The sequence below is a fragment of the Zootoca vivipara genome, chromosome 3 (genome assembly GCF_965207765.1).
Source record: "Zootoca vivipara chromosome 3, rZooViv2.hap1.1, whole genome shotgun sequence".
NCBI lineage: Eukaryota > Metazoa > Chordata > Lepidosauria > Squamata > Lacertidae > Zootoca > Zootoca vivipara.
The window spans coordinates 36,546,871-36,567,840 of NC_142586.1; the positions used below are offsets into that span (position 1 = coordinate 36,546,871).

The 20,970-nt window shown below is 41.4% G+C and overlaps 2 protein-coding genes across 9 annotated transcripts in view; one reads left to right on the plus strand and one right to left on the minus strand.

Moving 5' to 3' along the window:
* The window catches only part of FILIP1 (filamin A interacting protein 1), an 83,838-nt gene extending 75,018 nt beyond the window's left edge, over positions 1-8,820 (minus strand). For all 5 annotated transcript variants that reach the window (XR_015948912.1, XM_088665904.1, XM_035109585.3 and 2 more), the window contains exon 1: positions 8,408-8,820. The gene's annotated coding sequence lies outside the window, so the exon portion shown is untranslated. The remainder of the gene's footprint in view (positions 1-8,407) is intronic.
* A 1,002-nt stretch (positions 8,821-9,822) lies between these two features.
* Positions 9,823-20,970, plus strand: part of SENP6 (SUMO specific peptidase 6) — a 67,215-nt gene continuing 56,067 nt past the window's right edge. For 2 of the 4 annotated variants that reach the window (XM_035109569.3, XM_088665907.1), the window contains exon 1: positions 9,823-9,940. In XM_035109569.3, the coding sequence (XP_034965460.3) occupies positions 9,829-9,940 (112 nt within the window). In that variant the 5' untranslated portion in view covers positions 9,823-9,828. The remainder of the gene's footprint in view (positions 9,941-20,970) is intronic. The other 2 variants (XM_035109568.3, XM_035109571.3) reach the window with 1 other exon arrangement.

Here is a 20,970-nt window from a genome sequence, read left to right on the forward strand (position 1 = left end):
GAGAGCAAGGCGAGAACGCCACCCACGTACAAGAAGCGTTCACAAAAATACAGCAGTAGATAGCCATTTAACCAAATGCAACTAACATTGCTACTTTTACTATTCTTTCAAGGCCAGGATCCTTTGCTTATGAATAAAAGATTGTTTTCTTCCCATGTGCCACAGAAGAATTAGGCTAATAAACCCTGAAACATTTAATTCCCATGACCCTGAAAGAATTCACATATCTTTCTGTAAAAAAACAAAAACAAAAACTGACCGTACTTTTAGAATATATGTTTATCTGTGTCTGTAATACAAAGTTTCAGAATAGTTTCGGAATAGTGTTAACTGCTTATGTAATAATTTGCCCCCAAAAGGAAAGACAAGCGGTTTCTCTCAATCCTGGAGACATTTAAATCATACTCAGGACAGTTCACACATACAGGTCATCTTCACAAGCTATACCAGGCACCCCCAAACTGCGGCCCTCCAGATGTTTTCGCCTACAACTCCCATGATCCCTAGCTAAGAGGACCAGTGGTCAGGGATGATGGGAATTGTAGCCTGAAACATCTGGAGGGCCAAAGTTTGGGGGTGCCTGAGCTATACTTACATGGTGTTTTTGCATTTCTTGTGTCTGTATCATTAAAACCTGCATTGTTTCACAGTGCTACTTTCTGTCCCACATTGAAAAGCAACCACAAGCGACCTCGCAGAGGTTGGATAGCCATCTGTCATGGATGCTTTAGCTGAGATTCCTGCGTTGCAGGGGGTTGGACTACGGTAGATGACCCTTGGGTATCTCCCAACTACAATTCTACGATTCTATGACAGATTCCAGCCTAAAAAACCTGGCTTCATGGAGAGTTCTGTGCGCTTCTACCACACCACCACCATCTAATTGCTCGGTCACGTGGCTGAATTGATTTTTCAGCCTGTGCTGAAGCCGAGGTGAAAGATTATTCACATCCCAACAAACTGACTCCACCATGGAGAAATCAGATTACCACTTTGCCACATGGCCAACTGTAATGAGCACCATACACTACTTACTGCATGAAAAGGGCTGGGTTTTGATATCATGAACTGATCGTTGACCAAGACAGCCTCTTGTTTAGGATGCTACAGTGATGTGCGGAGTTTGTTTCAATAGCCTACAGGATTATTTCAATGATTTCCTGACATCAACAAGTCTACCACACTTTTACTAGTTATGTCTACTTTATACATGATCTTCCCGTCCTCGCTTATATTTCTATTTTAAAGATGGCAAAATCTGATTTGTACCACTAGTGAATTCCTACAGTTGAAAAAGGAAAGGCAAAGGAATCCTATTCTCCGGTTACATTGGGAGTGGAAGATTTGTGACTGCTACATTGACACAAAGGCTCCTGTATGTTGTATCTGCTCAGCCCAGGAGGAGAGAAGGAAACACATCTTGGAACATCCCCAAATGGTACAAAAAGGGTACAGATGCTCCTCCCCCTCCCACATCCCCAGAAACAACACCAAAGCCCACCAATCAGGGGCTATGCCAGCACCCTGGACACATGCCACTCATACATGGTGGTCGCCATGAGTAGGCATGCGCAGGACAGTTGTGCATTTTCTGTTCGCTGCCATCCTCTAGCTATTTCTTAAATTAACCAGATTCTGTACTCCCTTATCCAAAGAGGTCAGATTACATTATCTTTGGAACAAAAGCAATTCAAAACTCTCAAACTATGATCCATAAAAGCTTGATAGGGTCACACCTAAAAATCCATGAAATGTAGCAATGGAATAGTTTATGTCTATCTCAGAAAGAATTCAGATTTAGGGGAAAACCTGAGAGGGGGAAAACCCTGGAGACTCTGATGTCTACATCATTCTTCATGCACAAACCCAGCAACTGACAAACCCTTGGAAGACTTTGAGGTGATTCAGTAAATATGCATTGAGAAATCAGGAAGCTTCTCCTTATCACCCTTTCCAAAACATAAAGTAGTCATCTTTGCCCTCTGTGGTCCCTTTTGCTGCAGCCGCTGATCTGTGTGGTTCCTTATCCTCCTTTCAGTTCTGGAGGCTTGATGTAAACTAGTCACACAACTGCTATGTTGCTCATACAGATTTGGCTCGTATTCCAGAAATCCACATTTTAAGTGCACTTTGGGGGGTCATAGGAATTTCTCCTGGATAAGGGTCTGGGCACTTCAGTGAGTTCAGCCTTATGTATTTAATAGCTGATGGCAATCTAATCTCTGTTGTGTTATTTCCTACTAAACTCTTCCACAGCCTTCCTCTAGTGTATTTACGCAACCTGACCTTCAGCACAAGAAGAAATCACTGTTTAGATTGAACATGTTGTAAGAAAAAGCAATATGGAAGAAGCTGAGGAAAAACCAGTGAAGAAAGAAACTTCTTGTGTATCCCAATGGCTGACTATGATTTTTAGGAAATTTGAGTGAATAAGTATTTTGTAACATATTAGACAGAATGAATGAGAGGGGGGAAACCCTAAAATGAAACGACTAATGTTCCTATGTAAGATCCCAAATTGGTGAACAGGGTGGGTAGGTTAAAAAGAGGAGAGAGCTGTTGTCCTGTGACCTTCAATACTTGTGCAGAATATGGGACTTCAGCAGGTGTAGCTTACACCTGCCAAAATTCTATCTCCTCCACAACTATCAATGCCACCTTTTTCACATGGCAATTCCTCATCTCACATGTAACACCTGGATAAAACTACAGTACAATCCTACCCATGTTTAGATAGAATTCCCACTTTGATCAGTTGGAATTGCTGACTTTAATCCAGCTACAATCAGTGTGACAAATTCAGTCCCATCCATTTCAGTGGAACTCAAGCATAAATAACATTATCTGAATTGGGGCCACAGTTGCAAATGTGCCAATTGGGAACCAAAGTTGCTAGTTGCAAATGTCCCATCTAAGAACCAACCTTACAGAAAGCCAATAATTAGCTAGATTTGTATTAGTTTTAAGAACACTTTCTGCATGCCGTTCATAATTTTATAAACGCCTGTCATATCACCTCTTGCTTGGCATTTCTCTAAACTAAAATGTCCCAAATGTTGCAAGATTTTCTTCATTGGGGAGTTGCTCCATCTGCTCAGACATTTTGGTTGAACCTTTTCAACTACTGTACACAGTATCCTTTTTGAGGTGAGGTGAACAGAACTGGACATAGTATTCCAAATGTGGTTGCACCATAGATTTGTATACTACATCAGCAGTTTTCTAATCAAGTTCTTTACTAATGATTCCTAGCATGGAATTTGCTTTTTCATAGGCTTGCCATATGTTAGGAAAATTCCCGACATGTCCTAGTTTTCGGGTGTAAAAATGGCATTGGGGGGGGGGATTTTACCAAATCGGCAAAATGTCAGGGAAAACATGATGGAAAAGGCAGTGGAAACAGCTCAAAAAACTTAAAATCACTATTTTGGGGGTTAAAGGTAAAGGGACCCCTGACCATTAGGTCCAGTCGTGACCGACTCTGGGGTTGCGCGCTCATCTCGCATTATTGGCCGAGGGAGCCGGTGTATAACTTCCAGGTCATGTGGCCAGCATGACAAAGCCGCTTCTGGCAAACCAGAGCAGCACATGGAAACGCCGTTTACCTTCCCGCCGGAGCGGTACCTATTTATCTACTTGCATTTTGACGTGCTTTCGAACTGCTAGGTTGGCAGGAGCTGGGACCAAGCAACGGGAGCTCACCCCGTCACAGAGATTCAAACTGCCGACCTTCTGATCGGCAAGCCCTAGGCTCAGTGGTTTAACCACAGCGCCACCTGGGTCCCTATTTTGGGGGTTAGGATTCCCCAATTTGGGTTTGTTCCCCCCCCAAAAAAGCTTAACAATTTTGCAGGTGTCAGGAATTTTACTTTTTGAAATATGGCAACCCTCTCTTTTCACCATTGCTGCACACTGGGTTGACATCTTCATCAAGCTATCTACTATGACCCCAAAGTCTCATCCCTGGTCCATCACTGCCAGTTCAGACCCCACAAAGAGGCCTTCACAGTCTCATTTCGTTTTGGTGACCCTGAACTATTTAGGGTTTGTTTTTTTGTTTCTGTTTCTAGAACTGCTAAAAAAAAAAACCAGATCAAAGCATAGCTGAAAATTACTAATATTTTATGTAGCAAAAGAAAATGCTTGTTCCAGGAGTAGAAACCATCTGTTGCCATAAGGAAATAAGGCCACAGCAAGGAAATGAAAGACTGCCTTTCCCATGGGAAGGGAGAGGAGTTGGAAATGGCAACTGGAATACAAGACAAAAACATGCTGAGCTTTGAAGGAGAAATGAAGGACTCACAAAGCTGATGGGTTAAGGAGCAGAGCGCTTAGTGGACAATGGGAAAACCACACAGAAGGGGAGGCCAGCAAAATGCTTCTTCATAGATGACAAAGATTGCTTTATTTGTTCTTTGGAAAGGATGATAAGAAGAGGTAATCAGCAAGTGATGTGTGCAGATGATAGCCTTGACAGAAGATTCCACACAGTTAGCAGATTGCATCAACATCCCCAACCATAGCTGCCAAGTTATCCCTTTTTTAAAGGGATTTTCCCTTATGCTGAATAGGCTTCCTCGCGAGAAAAGGGAAAACTTGGCAGCTATGTCCCCAACACAGTGTGCTCTTGTGCCTAAAATGGTGAAGCAGGCATTTGCAAGCAGGTGTGGATATTTGCCAAGGGGCTGTGGTGGGGACAGGTTTCTCTCTGAACCTATGGAATGTGCCTTGATCAGGCCAGGACAACAGCTACATGGGCAGCTGTGGGAGCTCTGAGTTAACAGCCTTTCCATATGTTAGCTGATGACACAGGAGGCCCAAGCAGCGCCTGCCTTTATGCGTTTGTTTGGTCCCAAGCTCCAGAAGCAGCTTGGGACCAGGCTACCTGAAAGATCACCTTCTAGCCAAAACTTGGGGGGGGAGGGCTGTTCTGGGTGCCCCACCAGATGAAGAGAGGCCCTTTTTACTAGTGGCACCCCAGATAAGAAATAATAGCCTTTTGAGGTAAGCTTGGCTGCTGCCATCCTTGTGGCCATTTTTGCACCAAGTTCATCCAGGCCTTTTGAATAAGTTTGCTTTAAAAATCATGCATGGTGTGGAAAAAGGTGGCTAGGGAAAAGTTTTTTGTAGCAGAACTCAGGGCCATCCAATGAAGCAGAATATCAGAAGAGTCAGGACAGGCAAAAGGAAATAGTTCATCACATAGCACATACTGTAGTTTAACCACGGGATTTTATCCCATGAGATGAGTAATGGTCCCTAGTCTTTAAAAGAGGGCGTAAGACTATCAATGGTGACTAGCCATGATGGCTGTGAGCAAGATTCAAATAATGAGTCCCGCTAGCAGAAGCCCACACAAGGATTTCCACATAGGGCAGTGGGGGCTTCCCCACTCTCCTCCCACTGTTTGCCCCCAAAACTGGTTGAGGGGGTGTTGGAAGAAGGAGGGGGGGAAAGAACATGTGTTTAGGTCAATATATTTTCCTGCGATGAAAATCTACACCAAAAAACAGTCCCGCTATTAACAATCCCTGTGATCCAGCTGTTGTAAAGTCCATGTTCCATATTTCACAGATTTGATAGGAAAACCCCAGAGTCCCTTTGTGGGCACCTGTTTAGAAGGGTAATTTTAGCCTGCGTGCCCACTTTAGGAGGGAGGGGAAGGGAACATACAGAGGTGACTGGGTCATTATGTACACTGTTTTGCTCCTTACACATATCAGCTGGTGAATTTTATTCAGACAGACTCCTGTTTAGGAAATATTAAGATGAAGCCATCAAAAATGCCAGCACACATTAAGCTATTTGCTGTGACAAGGGGAAACAAATGTTCCCTCCCACAAAGTGAGAAGGTTAACTCCACAAAGCTCTTCGTTTATGGTGCTTCACTAACTTCTCCCCCTCTTTTTATTATCATAAAGAGGTAAATGGTGGAACGAATTAGTTTCTAGCACCCAAGCTATTCCAGAACTATGCAAATCCTTCTCTTCTTTATTCCACAGGATAAGACCTTGCTGCTTTCTTTACATGAAACTTTGTGGGTCTGCTAGTCAATTCAGTTCAGTTTGATTTATTGTGTTTAGCGAGCAGCCATTACACACATAAAAATAATAATAAGAAGAATGCTGCTAATTATAGTGATTTACATTCAAAGAGTTATAATAAGGGACTCCTCTCATGGCAGCCTTCACTGTTTATATTTGCTAGCATGGGTGTAGCCAGGATATTTTTTGGGGGGGGCAGCCGAAGTTAAGCTTTTTTTTAGGAAATCAAAGTTGCCAAGCTTTCAATCCTTTTAAAAACTCCACAAGAATAAATGAGATTCATGGAAAGAGGACGATGTCGTTCAGTTTGTTAAACCTCCTTGACATTGTCCTCTTTCTATGCTCCTCCCGATGGAAACATGCAGATGGGGAAAGGCTGCAGTGTGCCTTTTCCCACAATCAGCTTCTGAAGGCACATTTATGGTATTTCAATTTTTACAATTAAAACAGCTCTTTTGCTGAGAAATGCATTTACACAAAAGAGCAGTAGTGAAAATAAAAAGTTTCCCTTGCAGGTGCTAGCCAGTATTCTTTAAGGACCTGTTCCATATGGATGGACGAAAGTTTTGTTCCTGGCGCTGAAGGGTGGAAGTTGATTATTTATTGGGTTGGGAGTAGGTGTGTCATAGTTCCTATTAGGGCAGTCCTAAGGCATGCACTAGAAAAAAGAGATAGACAGCTGCATGTGTTCCTAAACATACTGGCAAGAAGAGAAACCAAGACCATGAATAGGCACTGTAGATCATCTTGGTTCTAAATATTCAATTGATACATCTCTGGAAAATAAATAATGCGCAGTACTTTTCTCATGACTCTTTGGAACTGTATCTCGTTCTTACTGTTTCATTTCTCTCATTGTTTAAGCCATAATTTATATCCATAAACAAAAATAACCACTTTTGCGTCGTAACTTAGTGTCATGCTCCTAAGTCCACTTACTGGAAATTTTCCAGTAAGTGAATTTAGGATCATGGCACTAAGATGTCATTTAATTGCTGGGATGGAATTCAGACTAGATGTGTTAATGATTGGAATATCAGATTGTCTTTTTATTTCTTTAGTTAAATAAAGCAACAAATTATCATATTCTTAGGACTGAGCAAATGATCTGCATTGGGCACACAACAGAAAATTCTGTTACTGCATTCTTTTATTACTAGAATAATCTTTTTTAAGAAACAGGAAGTATTTCAGGTAAATGTCAAAATGTCTTGCATGCTTCTTTAAAAATAACACTTTCTAACAAGTTATGAATTATTCTTGCATTTATTTCTTTGCCCGATTTTTTTGTTGTTAGCTCGTTTTAGACGGTTAATAGTTAGATAGGTGTGGTCATATGGGTATACAATCCTATCAAGTTGCGGTTCTTAAACACAATTGCTCCATTACTTATTTCCAGTGTTTATACCCGTCAACTACGTTTTCAGTGTGGTTTACAAAAACAAGATAAAATGCAAAGACACAAAATAAAATATGATAAACATATTTTTACAGAGTACTATCAGTTGCATGGAAATAAGTTCCATGTACTCTGGAAGTAAATGTTTTTTATAACTGGATTATTTTTTGTCATAGTAAAAAAATAGAATGTGGGTTCTAGCAAGGTGGTAACATTTTGAACGGTCAGTTCTCTGTAAATATATATTTATACTTAAATAAATCCTGACATTGTTATGTCCAAAAATATCATGTTAATGAATGCTCATGGAGTTATTCACACATTCAGACTGTGATTTAATACGATAGGCATTCTTGATAGCAGCAGCAGGACTTGGAACTATTGTCAAAAGGGCAGAACAAAATGTACCCAGGTGTACAAAAGCACTTACAGGCTTGCGAAAAATAGATAGGTGAGCTAGAAAGCATCAGACAAGAGCCTCACAATTAATTCAGAATATCACAGCATGCCTACTTCATCCTGCTGACCAGCCAGTCTTCATTACTAGGTTTTATAGCTGTTGTGATACTAGCCCCAGCCAGTCTTCTTAAAATAAAACCCCAATCTACATGTGCCTTCTGACAGCATGTGCTTACACAAACATAGCTGACGCCTTTGTTATATCCCATGCCTCCATATCCCATCTCTTGTCCTATTATGGTTTTAGAATGTTGCTATTAGCCTTGCTAGTTTGACAGATAGCGTAAAAGAACATGACAATTTTCCTGTACTGATAAAAGCAAAAAAAAAAAAATCTTCTTTTTTTGTAAAGAGAGTGTCTCTCTTCTCAACTTTCCACATTAAGCATAATGTTAATCACAGAAGGCAAACACACACACATGAACCAAGGGAACATTCACAAACAAGGAGCAAAAGCAATCATTCTCAATGAAAAACTCCACTGGAGAAGTCAATTCAGTCTTACCTGCCAGGTGGAAGAGAAGACCGCGTTGACTTCCTTTTACAAAGACACTGTGCTCTTGGAAGGCTTCGGGAATCTAGCTTGCATGACCAAGACTGAAGGTATTAATCAGGCCCAGAAGAATACAGAGACAGAAGCTTTCCCTCGCTTTCTTTCTAGATCTATCAGTGACTGAAGTAATGCAGGAAATAGGGAAGAGAGCAGAAGAGGAACGTAGTTCCTGTTAAGAGAAATACCACTCAGAAGAAACAGGAGGTACAGCCTCTCAGTTATGTCCCCCCCCCCCCTCAGGCTTTTGTCTGAAAGCCTCTCTTGCTGTTGTTTTGCCCCCACCCACAACTGTTGCTCTGTGGTGCTAAGCTTTGGCAGTCAAGTTCTGAGATTGCATTTCCCCTCTCCTGGTCTCTTCTCACACTGTTCCGAGAGCAATGACTTTGTTGAGCTGAGCTCGTTCGTGCTATATTTAACCAGTGTTCTCAGCAAGTCAAGCCTGTCAACAGCTGAGAAGTTTGAAGCAGGCTTTGCCGAGTTCCTCAGCTGCTGAGTTATCAGTGGATATAGAACTGCACTCTATAGCTACCTCAGTACGTGCATATGAAGGAACCTCACTTTTTGCAGGAACAGTCTTCCCATGACTATAAACATGATCAAACACAAACAGGGTGTGTAATTCCTTGTATCCCCCCCCAAAAAAAAGAATTGTGGTGAAGGGTCAGCAAGTCAATGTCATTTTAAAATTTATTTTGAGATTATTATTTTTTTAATAAAAGAAACATTTACAGGAAAATCGTCATGTGAAAAACCAACAGTATTCATTAGCTTCATTAGAAAGCTATCACAAACAAGGACCTTTTAAGTAATCTGCCGCCAATTTTGAAGCAATTTAAACTATTTTGGTGTGTGGAATGCTAACAAGGCTCGCATTAGGCACTTTGGCATTCTAGCATCCTGTTTACAGAATCAACTATCCTGGGATACAGCACAGTGAATCAACTTTAATCCTTGGTTTGTTTACATTCGAAGGGTGAAGCGCAGGTCAGGGTGAGCTTAGGGAGAGACAGCACCCTTGGCAGAACCAGTTCTTGACTCGTCTTACTTTCAGCCTGCGATAAACTGATCCTGTAAACAAACTGCAGAGTGTTGTTGTTGTTTTTAGCTCTGGTAGTTGGAGTTCCTATTTGCATAGAACATTTGCAACAAGCAGTGAATGACCCAAGAAAATCAGCACAATCTTTTGTTCTGTCCTGGGAATTACTTATCCATTTAGCTAGATGGAGATGCTATCCTAAGGAGGATAACCTGAGGTGACAACATCTGAATCTTGATTGGGTGAACAAGCCTTAGCCCGGAGGTGAGGTCATAGTGGCCCTCTAGACGTTGTTAAATTACACCTCCCATCATACCAGGCCCATTCTCCATGCCAGATGGGGCTGATGTCGGTTGCAATCCAACATCATCTGAAGGGCTACAGATTCTCAACAGCTGCCCTAACTGAAATAATACTGGAACAATGCTGTGTACCACTTGGGACTAAAGGTAGGGGCTTATGAATGAATGCATCTCCATTTCTGCTGCCTCAGATTTTCTCCACATGGAAAAAATAAATCTCCAGGAGAAAGGTTCTTACCAAAGTTTAAGACTTGTCAGCTTTCCATGCACTGGAATATCTGCTCACCAGGTCATATGATGGGCGAAGTTTCTGCCCCCAATGGTTGCCGTGGAGTTTTTTTGTCTGGATTCCCGCCAGAACCCATTTTAAAATTGGCGTATCCCTATCCGTGGCAGCCGTGGTGTCACCCTCCCACCCAGCCCCCCCCATACATGTATCTTTTCTTTCAGGCTAACTGTTTCCTTTCTAGGTGTTGCTACGGTAGGACGATGGTTGCTGTTTTTCAGAGCCGGGAAGGAATTTCCCCTGCTCTGCAGGTTTTGCCTTCCCTGTAGCACAGTTTGTCACAACTTTGGCAGTTTTAGACTTTGGGCGTAATCCACTAGTCCAATATTCAGTGAGGGGGTGATGTGGTGACTCGCCCCTTCTGCAGCGGCGATATCAGGGTTACCCGTTAAAGGGGTCTTGAGAGGAGTCTCTGGTCACAAGCGCACAGTGGTGGGTCATAGTACTCCCCTCAGCTGTGTGGATAAAGGGGGGCAGTTGTGTAAACACACATTTTGCAGTGTCCCCAAATTCCTGACCCTGTCTAGCCTCAGATTCCCAGCAGGGGGCTGAGAGGGATACATGCCCAATGCCTAAGCCAGGGTTTCCTACATCTGACTCTGACTACTTCTGCTTCATAGCTTCCAACCTACCTACAGCTCAGTCCTGCCAGTTGCCTTTGCCTTGATGGACCTTGTTGACAGAGAGAGACTTTTTATTGGAAAAGAACAAAGATTTACATAGTTGCAGGTCATTTAGTATTCCAGCCCACTGCTCAGTGCAGTGAAGGATACCACTAGAGATATCTGCCAAGACTCAGCTTAAATGCCTCTCAGGAAGGAGAGTCCACTACCACCCAAGTCTATTTCATTGTTGAGCAGCCCTTACTCTAATGCTGAGCTGAAAAATCTTTCCTGTATCTTCTAACCTCTGCAGCAACAGAGAACACAAGCCCCTCACTCCCTTTCTCCTGTACTGGCAGACCTCTACTGTGTTTTTCTCCCTCTTCATTTCTTCTTCTCTAGGCTAAGCATCCCTTACGTTGCTTTCTGAAATACATGAAGAAGGTCCTTCTTCAAATCCTTAATGTGATCTGATATTCCATTTACCTTTCACATCCTGCTCTTTCTGGGAAAAGAATGTCCCTTCCATCTGCCAGTGAAACAAAACAGCTGCCTCTTATAACATGCTGCCTCATAATTTGCCTCCTTGCTTTGTCCAATGATAAGGCTAGTCTTGAATAAATCACTGTTAGCGGGGAGATTGTCTAAAATGCTGCAAACCACAATTGACTCATTCTGGGACAGGTGCCCCTGCAAATGCAAGGGCTACTCAGATTAAATATTTTGTGGACGGCAGCCATAGGCTTAGCTACAAGTATTTCAATGGGAGATGAGAAATAAATAGCTTGGTGCCAATGTCCTTTACCTCAGAAGGTATGTTGTTATGATCGCGCTCGGGTTACCTCATGCAGTGCTTGGCAAGGGCTGAAAGTTTAGGCTGCTCTTAAAGTTTTGTATGAAACACAGTTCAGTATCTGTTGATGAACAGGACTGCTCAAAAGGGAACATATTTAGTGCACTGTCTCTCCATTTGCTTCTGTTATTCATTGACTATTCTCATTCCTAATCTATAATTACTTATGACTTGGCTGTGACATGAATATATTGATATCCACTGACAAAACTGAATTGTTCAAAGGCAGGGCAGTCAGCAGATCCCATTGTGACGTTCTGACGAGGAATAGAGAAGAATGGCCTTTAGATTACTCTTGGGGGTGAAATCCATTTTGCACAAGTATTTGTTTACTTTTTAAAGAAATAGCAATAGATGGGCTGCTGCATTCTGTGCAAACAAAAATTTCAGGGCTTTTTTTCAAGGAAACCCCTTGTATACTGCTGTGCAGAATGCCGACTCCTTCAGAAGTCACAGCCCTCAAATAAGGATGGATAAATCTGACCATTTTTCTTTCTCTTGGTTTCTTGTTTCCTCGATCTTCAGTTCAACCCATTTCCACATTAGTTTGTGATTTTATTAAAGGTCTGCACAAAACTTACATTTTCATGTGCATTCATCCTAATAAACAATTCTGCAAGCAATTCTCCACCATATCATGCATTTTCTGTGCACTTCCCCCATTATGTCTTTTGGGTGGAGAACTGCATTGCAAAATTTGGAGAAGTGCAAAATTTGAAAGTTTGAGATTATCCACATTTACCTTTTGCCCCATGCTTAACAAACACAGGTCCATGGTTTAAAGCTCAATGTCCCAGCGCTCTGTTTTTCACCCTGGAGCGTTCCCTGTGAAAACCTGCTCTTTATAGCTGAAGTGCAACAAATGGCAGTTCAGGTTATCCATGGATTTGCTGTTTGCGCCAATTCAGGTTTTCATTGTGAAAAGCTTTGGGGCAAAAAAACAGAGCTTTAAACATGGGACTTTAAAGTGCAGACTGTACCTGGAAAGCACAGAGGAAAGGTAAGTGTGGATAAACCCATAGTTGCATTTTGGTTTGTGTCCATGGGCATAGCCAAGAGGGAGCAGGGAGGGATAGCTGCCTCCCTAAATCAATAAAATTCAATAAAAATACATAGCTAACTCAGGTTCTGCCCCCCTAAGAAAATGCCCCCCCAACAAAAATACTGGCTACGCCCATGTTTGTGTCTGAGCAGTTTGTGTCTGAGCAGGTAGGTGTCTGAGCAGGTAGGTTCACTTCAGTGCATTTTTTCTAGAAAAAGAGGTGCCAGAACTCACCAATAACGCCTCCCTTGTTCTCTCAATGACACACACCTGAGAGGTGCCAGAACTGAGTTCCAGTGAGTTCTGGCTGGAAAAAAAAACCTTGGTTCAAAGTAAAGTGCAAACTCAATTAATTTATCCCCTTCCCTACCCTCTGCCAAGTGCGGATGATAAGCTACACTCCTGAGCAATAGTCAGCATCCCTCTAAGCAAAAGCCACATCCCTCTCAGCAAAAGGGGTTGTAGGCACCAGTTTCTGGAGGTATGGGTCTCAGGTATAGAAATATAGAGCATTTGACACCAACAAGCCATATTGGGAGCTGCACGATTAGCCTTCCCATGCCTACTCATGCAAATGGCACACTGGGGTTAGCCAAATCAATGAGGGTGACACAATCCAAGTGTTATGTGAGACCTTTTGCCTAAACTTATCTGCTGTGCTATCTTTTCTCCATTTTTTGGTTTATGACTATGAGGTAAGCAATTGTCCAAACAATCACATTGTTCATAGGGTGTAGGCAACATAGTGTGTGTATTCCATCCTGAGACTTCTCTCTCAATCTAGATAGTATTCAACAAAACTTGACAAAGCTCTCATACGTAGATTTATTGAAGAGAATCAAGGCACATGTAGAAATATTACATTCCAATAGGCTCTTCTTTATGGAGTTCATGGAGTAATGTAAGAATGAGCAGTGCTTTGTTTCTAAAAAAAATGTTTAGGGGTACTCTCATTTTCCTACTCATATTGAAATAGTGTCCCTCAATGAGGCCAAACTTAGATTCACAAAATGTTTAGGGGTATGCGTCCCACTGTGTCCCCCCAGGAAAAAAACCCACTGAGAATGAGTATACCTGGTATGCAAGAACTAGACTGCCTCCCATCAGCCATAGCTAGGCTGCCCAATGCTTAGGGATAATGGGTATTCTTATTCATAGCATCTAAAGGGTATCATGTTGGCCAACCCTGCATTAATTGTAAGTGCCCTGGAGCAGGGCATTAATAATGTATGTTTTTAGTACAGTTCCTAGCATACTTTTGATATCTAATATATATGAAATAGCTAGAACAGTGGTCATGGTGGTCACAGCTGCAGTGGTATAATAAGCAGAAGTAAGGCATACATATTGAGCCTCAGTCCAGGCAAAATCAAGTTCCAGTTTCACTACAATCATCAACAGGACAAAAACTCAATTATCTCTAGACTAGATGGAGGCCATTTAACATAGAATGCTTTTTTATTAGCACAGTAATGGAGAAAAGTATGATATCATGTAGGGCACTGTATATTCAATTTCCAGCAATATTGTCCAAAACAATGCAGGCGAGATCATTACTTAAGTCCCATTGATTTCAGTGGGGAGAATTGAACTCATGTTGAAATCTCTTTCACTGAAATCTTCGTTCCAGGCACAGTTCCGCTAGCTGCATTAACAATTCGAAATGGACAATTGGCTAATGTCTAATTCCTGCAGTTCTTCCTCTGTAGCAACACAGGAAACTGGTGCCCCAATAAAGAAAGATTATGTGGAAAGTGTGAAGGGAGATTGGTGGCTATAAATTACTCACAGTATACTCTGGTGCTGTTAAGGGACAGACCTCAGTAGGATTACTCTATCACAAATAGTTTTGAGGACTATAGAATAGTCCAGATTTAGGAAAGCAACCATTATTCAATGGCTGATATATGGTTCTGCGGTTGTGGTTTTAAAAATTATTATTTTAAAATCATTTTTAAAGTCATAATTGCCAAAGCTGACATTGGTTTCATTTTTGCTTGATGCCTGTAAATGATTTTAAAATATCTAAATACTGAGGGTGTGTGTGTGTGTGTTATGTGACTTAAGTAGATGTTTTGATGTAAAAATTAAGGCCAGTATTTCCCCTTTCCAATTTACAACACTCAGATCTTGGTTAGGGCTATGCAAAGTGAAGTCCCTCAGCAGCATGTACCTTCAGGAAAATTAACCCCCCAAATATGGGATCCTCTCCAAGCCTGGATCCTTAATTTGGGGGTTCAAACTTAATATGGGGGTTCAAACTTAATAGAGCTTATATCTTCCACCCTGACTCAACTAAGGCTTGGGTAAGTCCCAAATAAGAGGTGTGGTCAGATGAGGCAGGGGGAGACAACTGGATTCCAAATGCCATTCAGCTAGGTCATGTGACCTCAGGATTAGAGAAGCCGCCCTCCAAGAATCCTGGAAGCTGTAGTTTACCCCTCACAGAGCTACAATTAACAACACCCTTCACAAACAACATTTCCTAGGATTCTTCAGGGGAAGTTAATGCTTTAAATGTATGCAGCCTAGTTCACTGGAACTTGCAGACTCTATCTGTTTAGATGAGGGCTTAACTATTTGCAGTTTGAGAATATTGAGAAAGAAATAAGACAGTCTGAAGATTGGAGCTTGCTGGAAGTGGTAGCAGCCAAAACATTTCTATCTGGCAGAAGCAGCGTGGGAACATACTAAGGTGTGTTGAACTGATGTTACCCGGTAGTTTGGGAGTAGTACTAGAGTTATCTAGGTAACTCGAAAGTTTGACACATTTTTGCTTGGCTTGTAATAAAGGTTTTACCTGCAGTTTAGGTTATTGTTGCCTCTGGGAATAGATCCTAGCTTCTGAATGATATTTGTCTAAAATGATGAATCATGTTCACATCTATAAAATCCACTCGGGAATAGCTTAGTGTTATGAGTAATATATTTATTTTATTGCTCATATCTAATATTTCTCATCAATGTAATATCAGCTTGCTGCCTTTTAACCAACAGCCCCAAAGAGAGCAAGTTGATATATTAAACAGTTTTATTATTTTACAGATATAAGCAGAACATTTTACTTATTACACTAGATGAGACACGATTTTAAAAAAGAGGTTCAGTTAGCTCTTTTACACCTGAAGCCCTGTGAGGAGTTCTCTGTGTGCAGCTTCGTAAAATTTGGATCCAAAATAAATTAAGCAAAAAACCACACACACCAACCCACTCACCGTACAGGCTCAATAAAACAGGAGAATATAAATAGCAGTTTCCCATGCACCATGAGTAAAATAAAACAAAATGAAGAAAAGACAGATTAATGACTCAGATTACGAAATGAGCTATGAGAGAATCGTTCAAGAATTCTTAATACTCCCATCAGTTTATTGTTACTGAAAAATAACATAAAGCAACTATTTAGATATTCATGCCAAAGAGCAACAAAGGTTAGGCTCAAGCCAAGTGGAGTCCAATAACCAATAGGCTTCTGAAGTCACATTCTTACCATTCACCAAAAACACTATTATACCACTTTTAACAGTCATGGCTTCCCCCAAAGAATCCTGGGACACATAGTCAGTTAAGGTTCCTCTAACCACTCCCAGCACCCTTTACAAACTACAGTTCCCAGGATTCATTGGAGGAAGCCTTAGCTGTTGACAGTGGTATAACTTAGAGTGCTTTAAATGTATTGTGTGGATGTAGGCTATATTTATCCACGCCTGAGGGAGGCTAGGAGGTCACAGATATGGAGCTGAGAAGAGCCAAGGAGAGGGCAAATGTATTTATAAGATCGGGAATGTTGCAAACATGCCCAAAAGCTAAAGGAAAGGGTTTGAACATGGATTAACTTCTCCAGCTGGGCTGGCAATGTGATCCTCTCCATAGGAGGAACAGTTCAGTTTCACTTCTTGCTAGCACAGTACTAGCAACCTTTGTGGTTTTTACAGCTAGAATTTTTCAACACATCACTTTTAAGTGTGGACTCCAAGCTTCCTATTTTTTGTTACTTGTTTACTATGTGACCAAAACAGTTCTATTTTCACCTTCAGTTCCTTTGGCTCTCCTAACTAGCTGACACATACCACAGAGAGATGAGATGTTGAAGCTTCAATCCTATTTCAACACTTGTTTAACTCATTGCCAAGCACCAGTGTAAATGGTCTACTCCCGAGACCATCCAAAATTCTCTTGCCAAGTTATCTAATTTCTGTAGTCTAGTGAGAACTCGTTTTTGTTCCTAAGTCAATCTTTCCTATAAGTCACTCCTGCAAAGTGAGTTTTCTTTACATACTGAAAGATGCTGTGTGTCATAATTTACCATTGATGATACTAAAAATCTGCAGAGCAGTAATATTTCTCTGACAAGGATCAAACTTTCATAAACTGTGTTTGAAATGTTCAAGGTTTGGAGAGGATTACAGTGGTACCTTGGTTTATAAACACAATTGGTTCCGGAAGTCTGTACTTAATCTGAAGCGTACTTAACCTGAAGCGAACTTTCCCATCGAAAGTAATGGAAAGTGGATTAATCCGTTCCAGATGGTCCGTGGAGTACTTAAACTGAAGCGTACTTAACCTGAAGCAAACTTTCCCATTGAAAGTAATGGAAAGTGGATTAATCTGTTCCAAGCGGGTCCGCGGAGTACTCAACCTGAAGCATACTTAACCCGAGGTATGAGTGTAATTGGTTCTGGAAGTCCGTACTTAACCTGAAGCATACTTTAACCTGAAGCGAACTTTCCCATTGAAAGTAATGGAAAGTGGATTAATCCGTTCCAGACAGGTCCGCGGAGTACTTAAACTGAAAGTACTCAAACCGAGGCGTACTTAAACCGAGGTATGACTTTACAGGGTATTGGTATGTGTGGGATAATGGGTATTTTTTGAGAGTAGCAGGAAAGTACGGTGCTGTGATACCCTATATGCTGTGTAGCTATATGGAAATTGGGGTATTTTTTAGGAACCATAGGCACCTGCTCCAGGGGACAAAGGCTCTTTGGGGACCCTGAATCTTTTTTTATGTCCCCTCCCCCCCATTGTTGAGGCTGAATGCAGAGTCGGAAGCAGAGTGATGTCTGGATGTTGTGCGACGTTGAATTGGGCTCCCTCAATGTACTTTGGAATATGGCATCTCTGTTAGGAACCAATAGTTGCCTTTTCATAACTACTGCTCCTGGCTGACTCCATATAACTGCAGCTACAGGCTTGGTTCCCCTGTCTGAGCCACTGCTCTCCCTGCCTTGCCCGCCTAGATTGCTTGCTTCAGAATCTGACCCCATCTTGTCCTCAGCCATAGTCTTCAGCCATGTTACATCACTCTTTTTAACTCTCATTTGTTTGCCTAGAACTGAACCCGCAGTTGTGGCCTGCCTTGGAGCCCAGCCAAAGCCTGGTAGGGAGTCAGACTCCTATTATTATTATTATTATTATTATTATTATTATTATTATTATTATTATTATTATACTGCCCTTCATCTGAGGATCACAGGACAGTTTACAATATAACATGTTCCATGAGTGTTACACTCCCATCAGAACATTTTTGTTCTTTCATTAAGGCCAACCAAATTACTGTCAGTATTTTTACATGTGGGAAATATATAACATGCAAGAGCTAACTGACAGTAACCGTCTTTTGCGCTGTCCCCAGAGCCGTCTGGAGGAAATTCATGCCTCCATTGGGAAAACAATCTGTGGGAGATCGTGGAGGAACGCCAGATACTTTTATAAATTCCAGTCAGATAACTAATCCCCAGTTTAAAAATTGGCTGTGCTCCCCTATACCAAGTAATACATTGTAAAAATAACCTAAAGTTATAACTAGTATTTCAAAGATTACATATGATGTAAGGATTGCATTCCTTTCCCAACTTTTCAAATTAAGTCCCGTGGCTTGATCTTAAACTTGGGTCGGCGCTGACATAAATTAACTCTGCTGTCTCTCTTGCATCAATCAAAGCCAAAGTAAATAAGGAGGAGCACTGCAGCGCAGAATGCTAGAAAGCCATAAAGCAGCCCTGGTTATCTTTCGAATGTTTATTGAGTCACCACCTAGTCCTGTTTATGCCAGGTTTCATACCATTATCTCACGTGTTGTATTTTGAAAAGCTAAAATTAGCAACTGCGCATCAGGAGGATTTGTGTTTATTCCCCCCAGGTCATGGTCTATCTCATAGATCAGGGGTACCCAGCAAGTTGCTTCCAAGATGTTGTTGGACTACAACTCTCATCATCTGTGGCTATTGGCTATATTGACTGGGGCTGGTGGGAACTGGAGTCCAGCAACATCTGAAAGGTACCATGTTGGCTACCCCTGTCATGGAATTTATAGCCTTCTTTTCACTAAGACTTCTCCTTCATTTGGAAATATGCAACATTTGTTTTGTGTCCAAAGTACCGGTAACTGTTTTGTGGGTCTGCCACTTGAATGAAGAGGAAATTATGTCCACTTGTCAAATTGAGGTTAAGAAGACACCACCCCATCCCCATTAAATTCTAGTGAATTCTAATTACTACTGCTAATTGAATTGCTTCCTTTTGTTTCTATCTCCACTGCTGCTGCTGAAATCCTAGGTCTTAATAGCTGCATCCAGTGGGACCTCTCAGTAAACATGATTAGGACTGGGCTGCAAATCCCATTGATTTCTACTTCTAATCTCATTAATTTCCATTAATTGTGCTCACTCCATATGGATCGGCTGCAGTACAACTATACGTTTGGGGATATCAAAATTCTTGTTAAGACTTTCCTTTACCAGCGTCCAAAGCTTACAAAACAATGCCACCTCGTGGTGCTCTATTGAAATGTGTTCATTTAATGCGCAATCTTATGGAGGGTGACTTGGAAACGAGTCGTGCTGTGTTTGGTTGTGCTTACCACCAGATAACCATGCACAAGATTTAAGCATAAGAAAGATTACATTAAGCAACAATGATTTGTCATTCCTAAAACCAAACTATTATTAAACTAACATTTTAAGTTGTTTATTGTGCTATCAGAATTTCCCACTTTAAAATAGGACCCAAACTGCTGAAATTTTTGTGTGTGTGTGTGTGTGTGTGTGTGTGTGTGTGTGTGTGTGTATGGGGGAATTCTCAGTCAAAGGCTCTTTATTAAACTTTTGCATACACTTTAATTTTTGTTAGTATTCACAATTATGGATACATTATATCTATGTGTGTGGACAAAACACCAATGCATAGAAGTGAACCTTCTATGCAGCTGTACACCTTGTAATCTATAAGTTGGACATAGTCCATAAATGGTTGTGTTATTTATCATATTTACATCACACCTTTCCTTTAAGGAGCTCAAAGTTGTGGACATTGTTCTCCTCATCCTCATTTCATCCTCACAATAATCCTGTAAGGTAGGATTAGGTCAAGCTATGCTGATGCATCACCAGTCTTGATAAACACCCAGGTTTTGCTGCTTGCTGGGGCTTGTTCCCCAACCCCACAAGTATTATTATATGTTGCAGGTTTTGCTTCGCAGTTCAAAATAGAATCTTGTTCTGAGGCTAAGGCCACATGACTTCTGAAGCAGGCTACAACACTAAGAACACAAGAACATAGCAAGAGTAGGCCAGATCAAGCCAATGGCCCATCAAGTCCATCATCCTGTTCTCACAGTGGCCAACCAGATGTCTATGGGAAAGCTGCAAGCAGAATTCAAGCACAAGAGCACTCTCCTCTCCTGTGGTTTTCAGCATAGCTGCCTCCAGCTGTGGAGGCAGAGCGTAGCCATCATGTCTTGGAGCCATTGATAGCCCTCTCTAGTGTTCTTTAAAAGCCATCTAGGTTGGCAGTCAACCCTGTGGGAGTGAGTTCCATGGTTTAACTATGTACTGCATGAAGGGGGACTTTCTTTTATCTGTCCTGAATCTCGCAGCATTCAGTTCACTGGGTGTCCATGGGTTCTAGTGTAATGCCGGAGGGAGAAAAACTTCTCTATCCACTTTCTCAATAAGTGTGTAAACTTCTATCATGTCACTTTTTCTCTAAACTAAAAAGTCCCAAATGTTGTAACATTTTGCTTGCCCTTTTCTGAATCTTTTCTACATCTAGGATTTGGCAAAAGCAGCCAAAGTTTTTTTGAGCCACAGTCTATATCAGCATATAGCAACCAGAACTGTACGCAGTATTCCGAATGTGGTGGCATTATGATGTCAATAGAAAGAGTAATAACATCAGTTTGTTTTACATGGAAGTTTTATAGGTGCATCACATTCCTTGTTTCGAATGCCTTTGGGCAGGACACCTTTCATGAGCTGCTCTCCCTCGTTTAGTCTACTTCAGGCATCCCCAAACTTGGCCCTCTATCTGTTTTGGGACTACAATTCCCATCATCCCTGACCACTAGTCCTGTTAGCTAAGGATGATGGGAGTTGTAGTTCCAAAATAGCT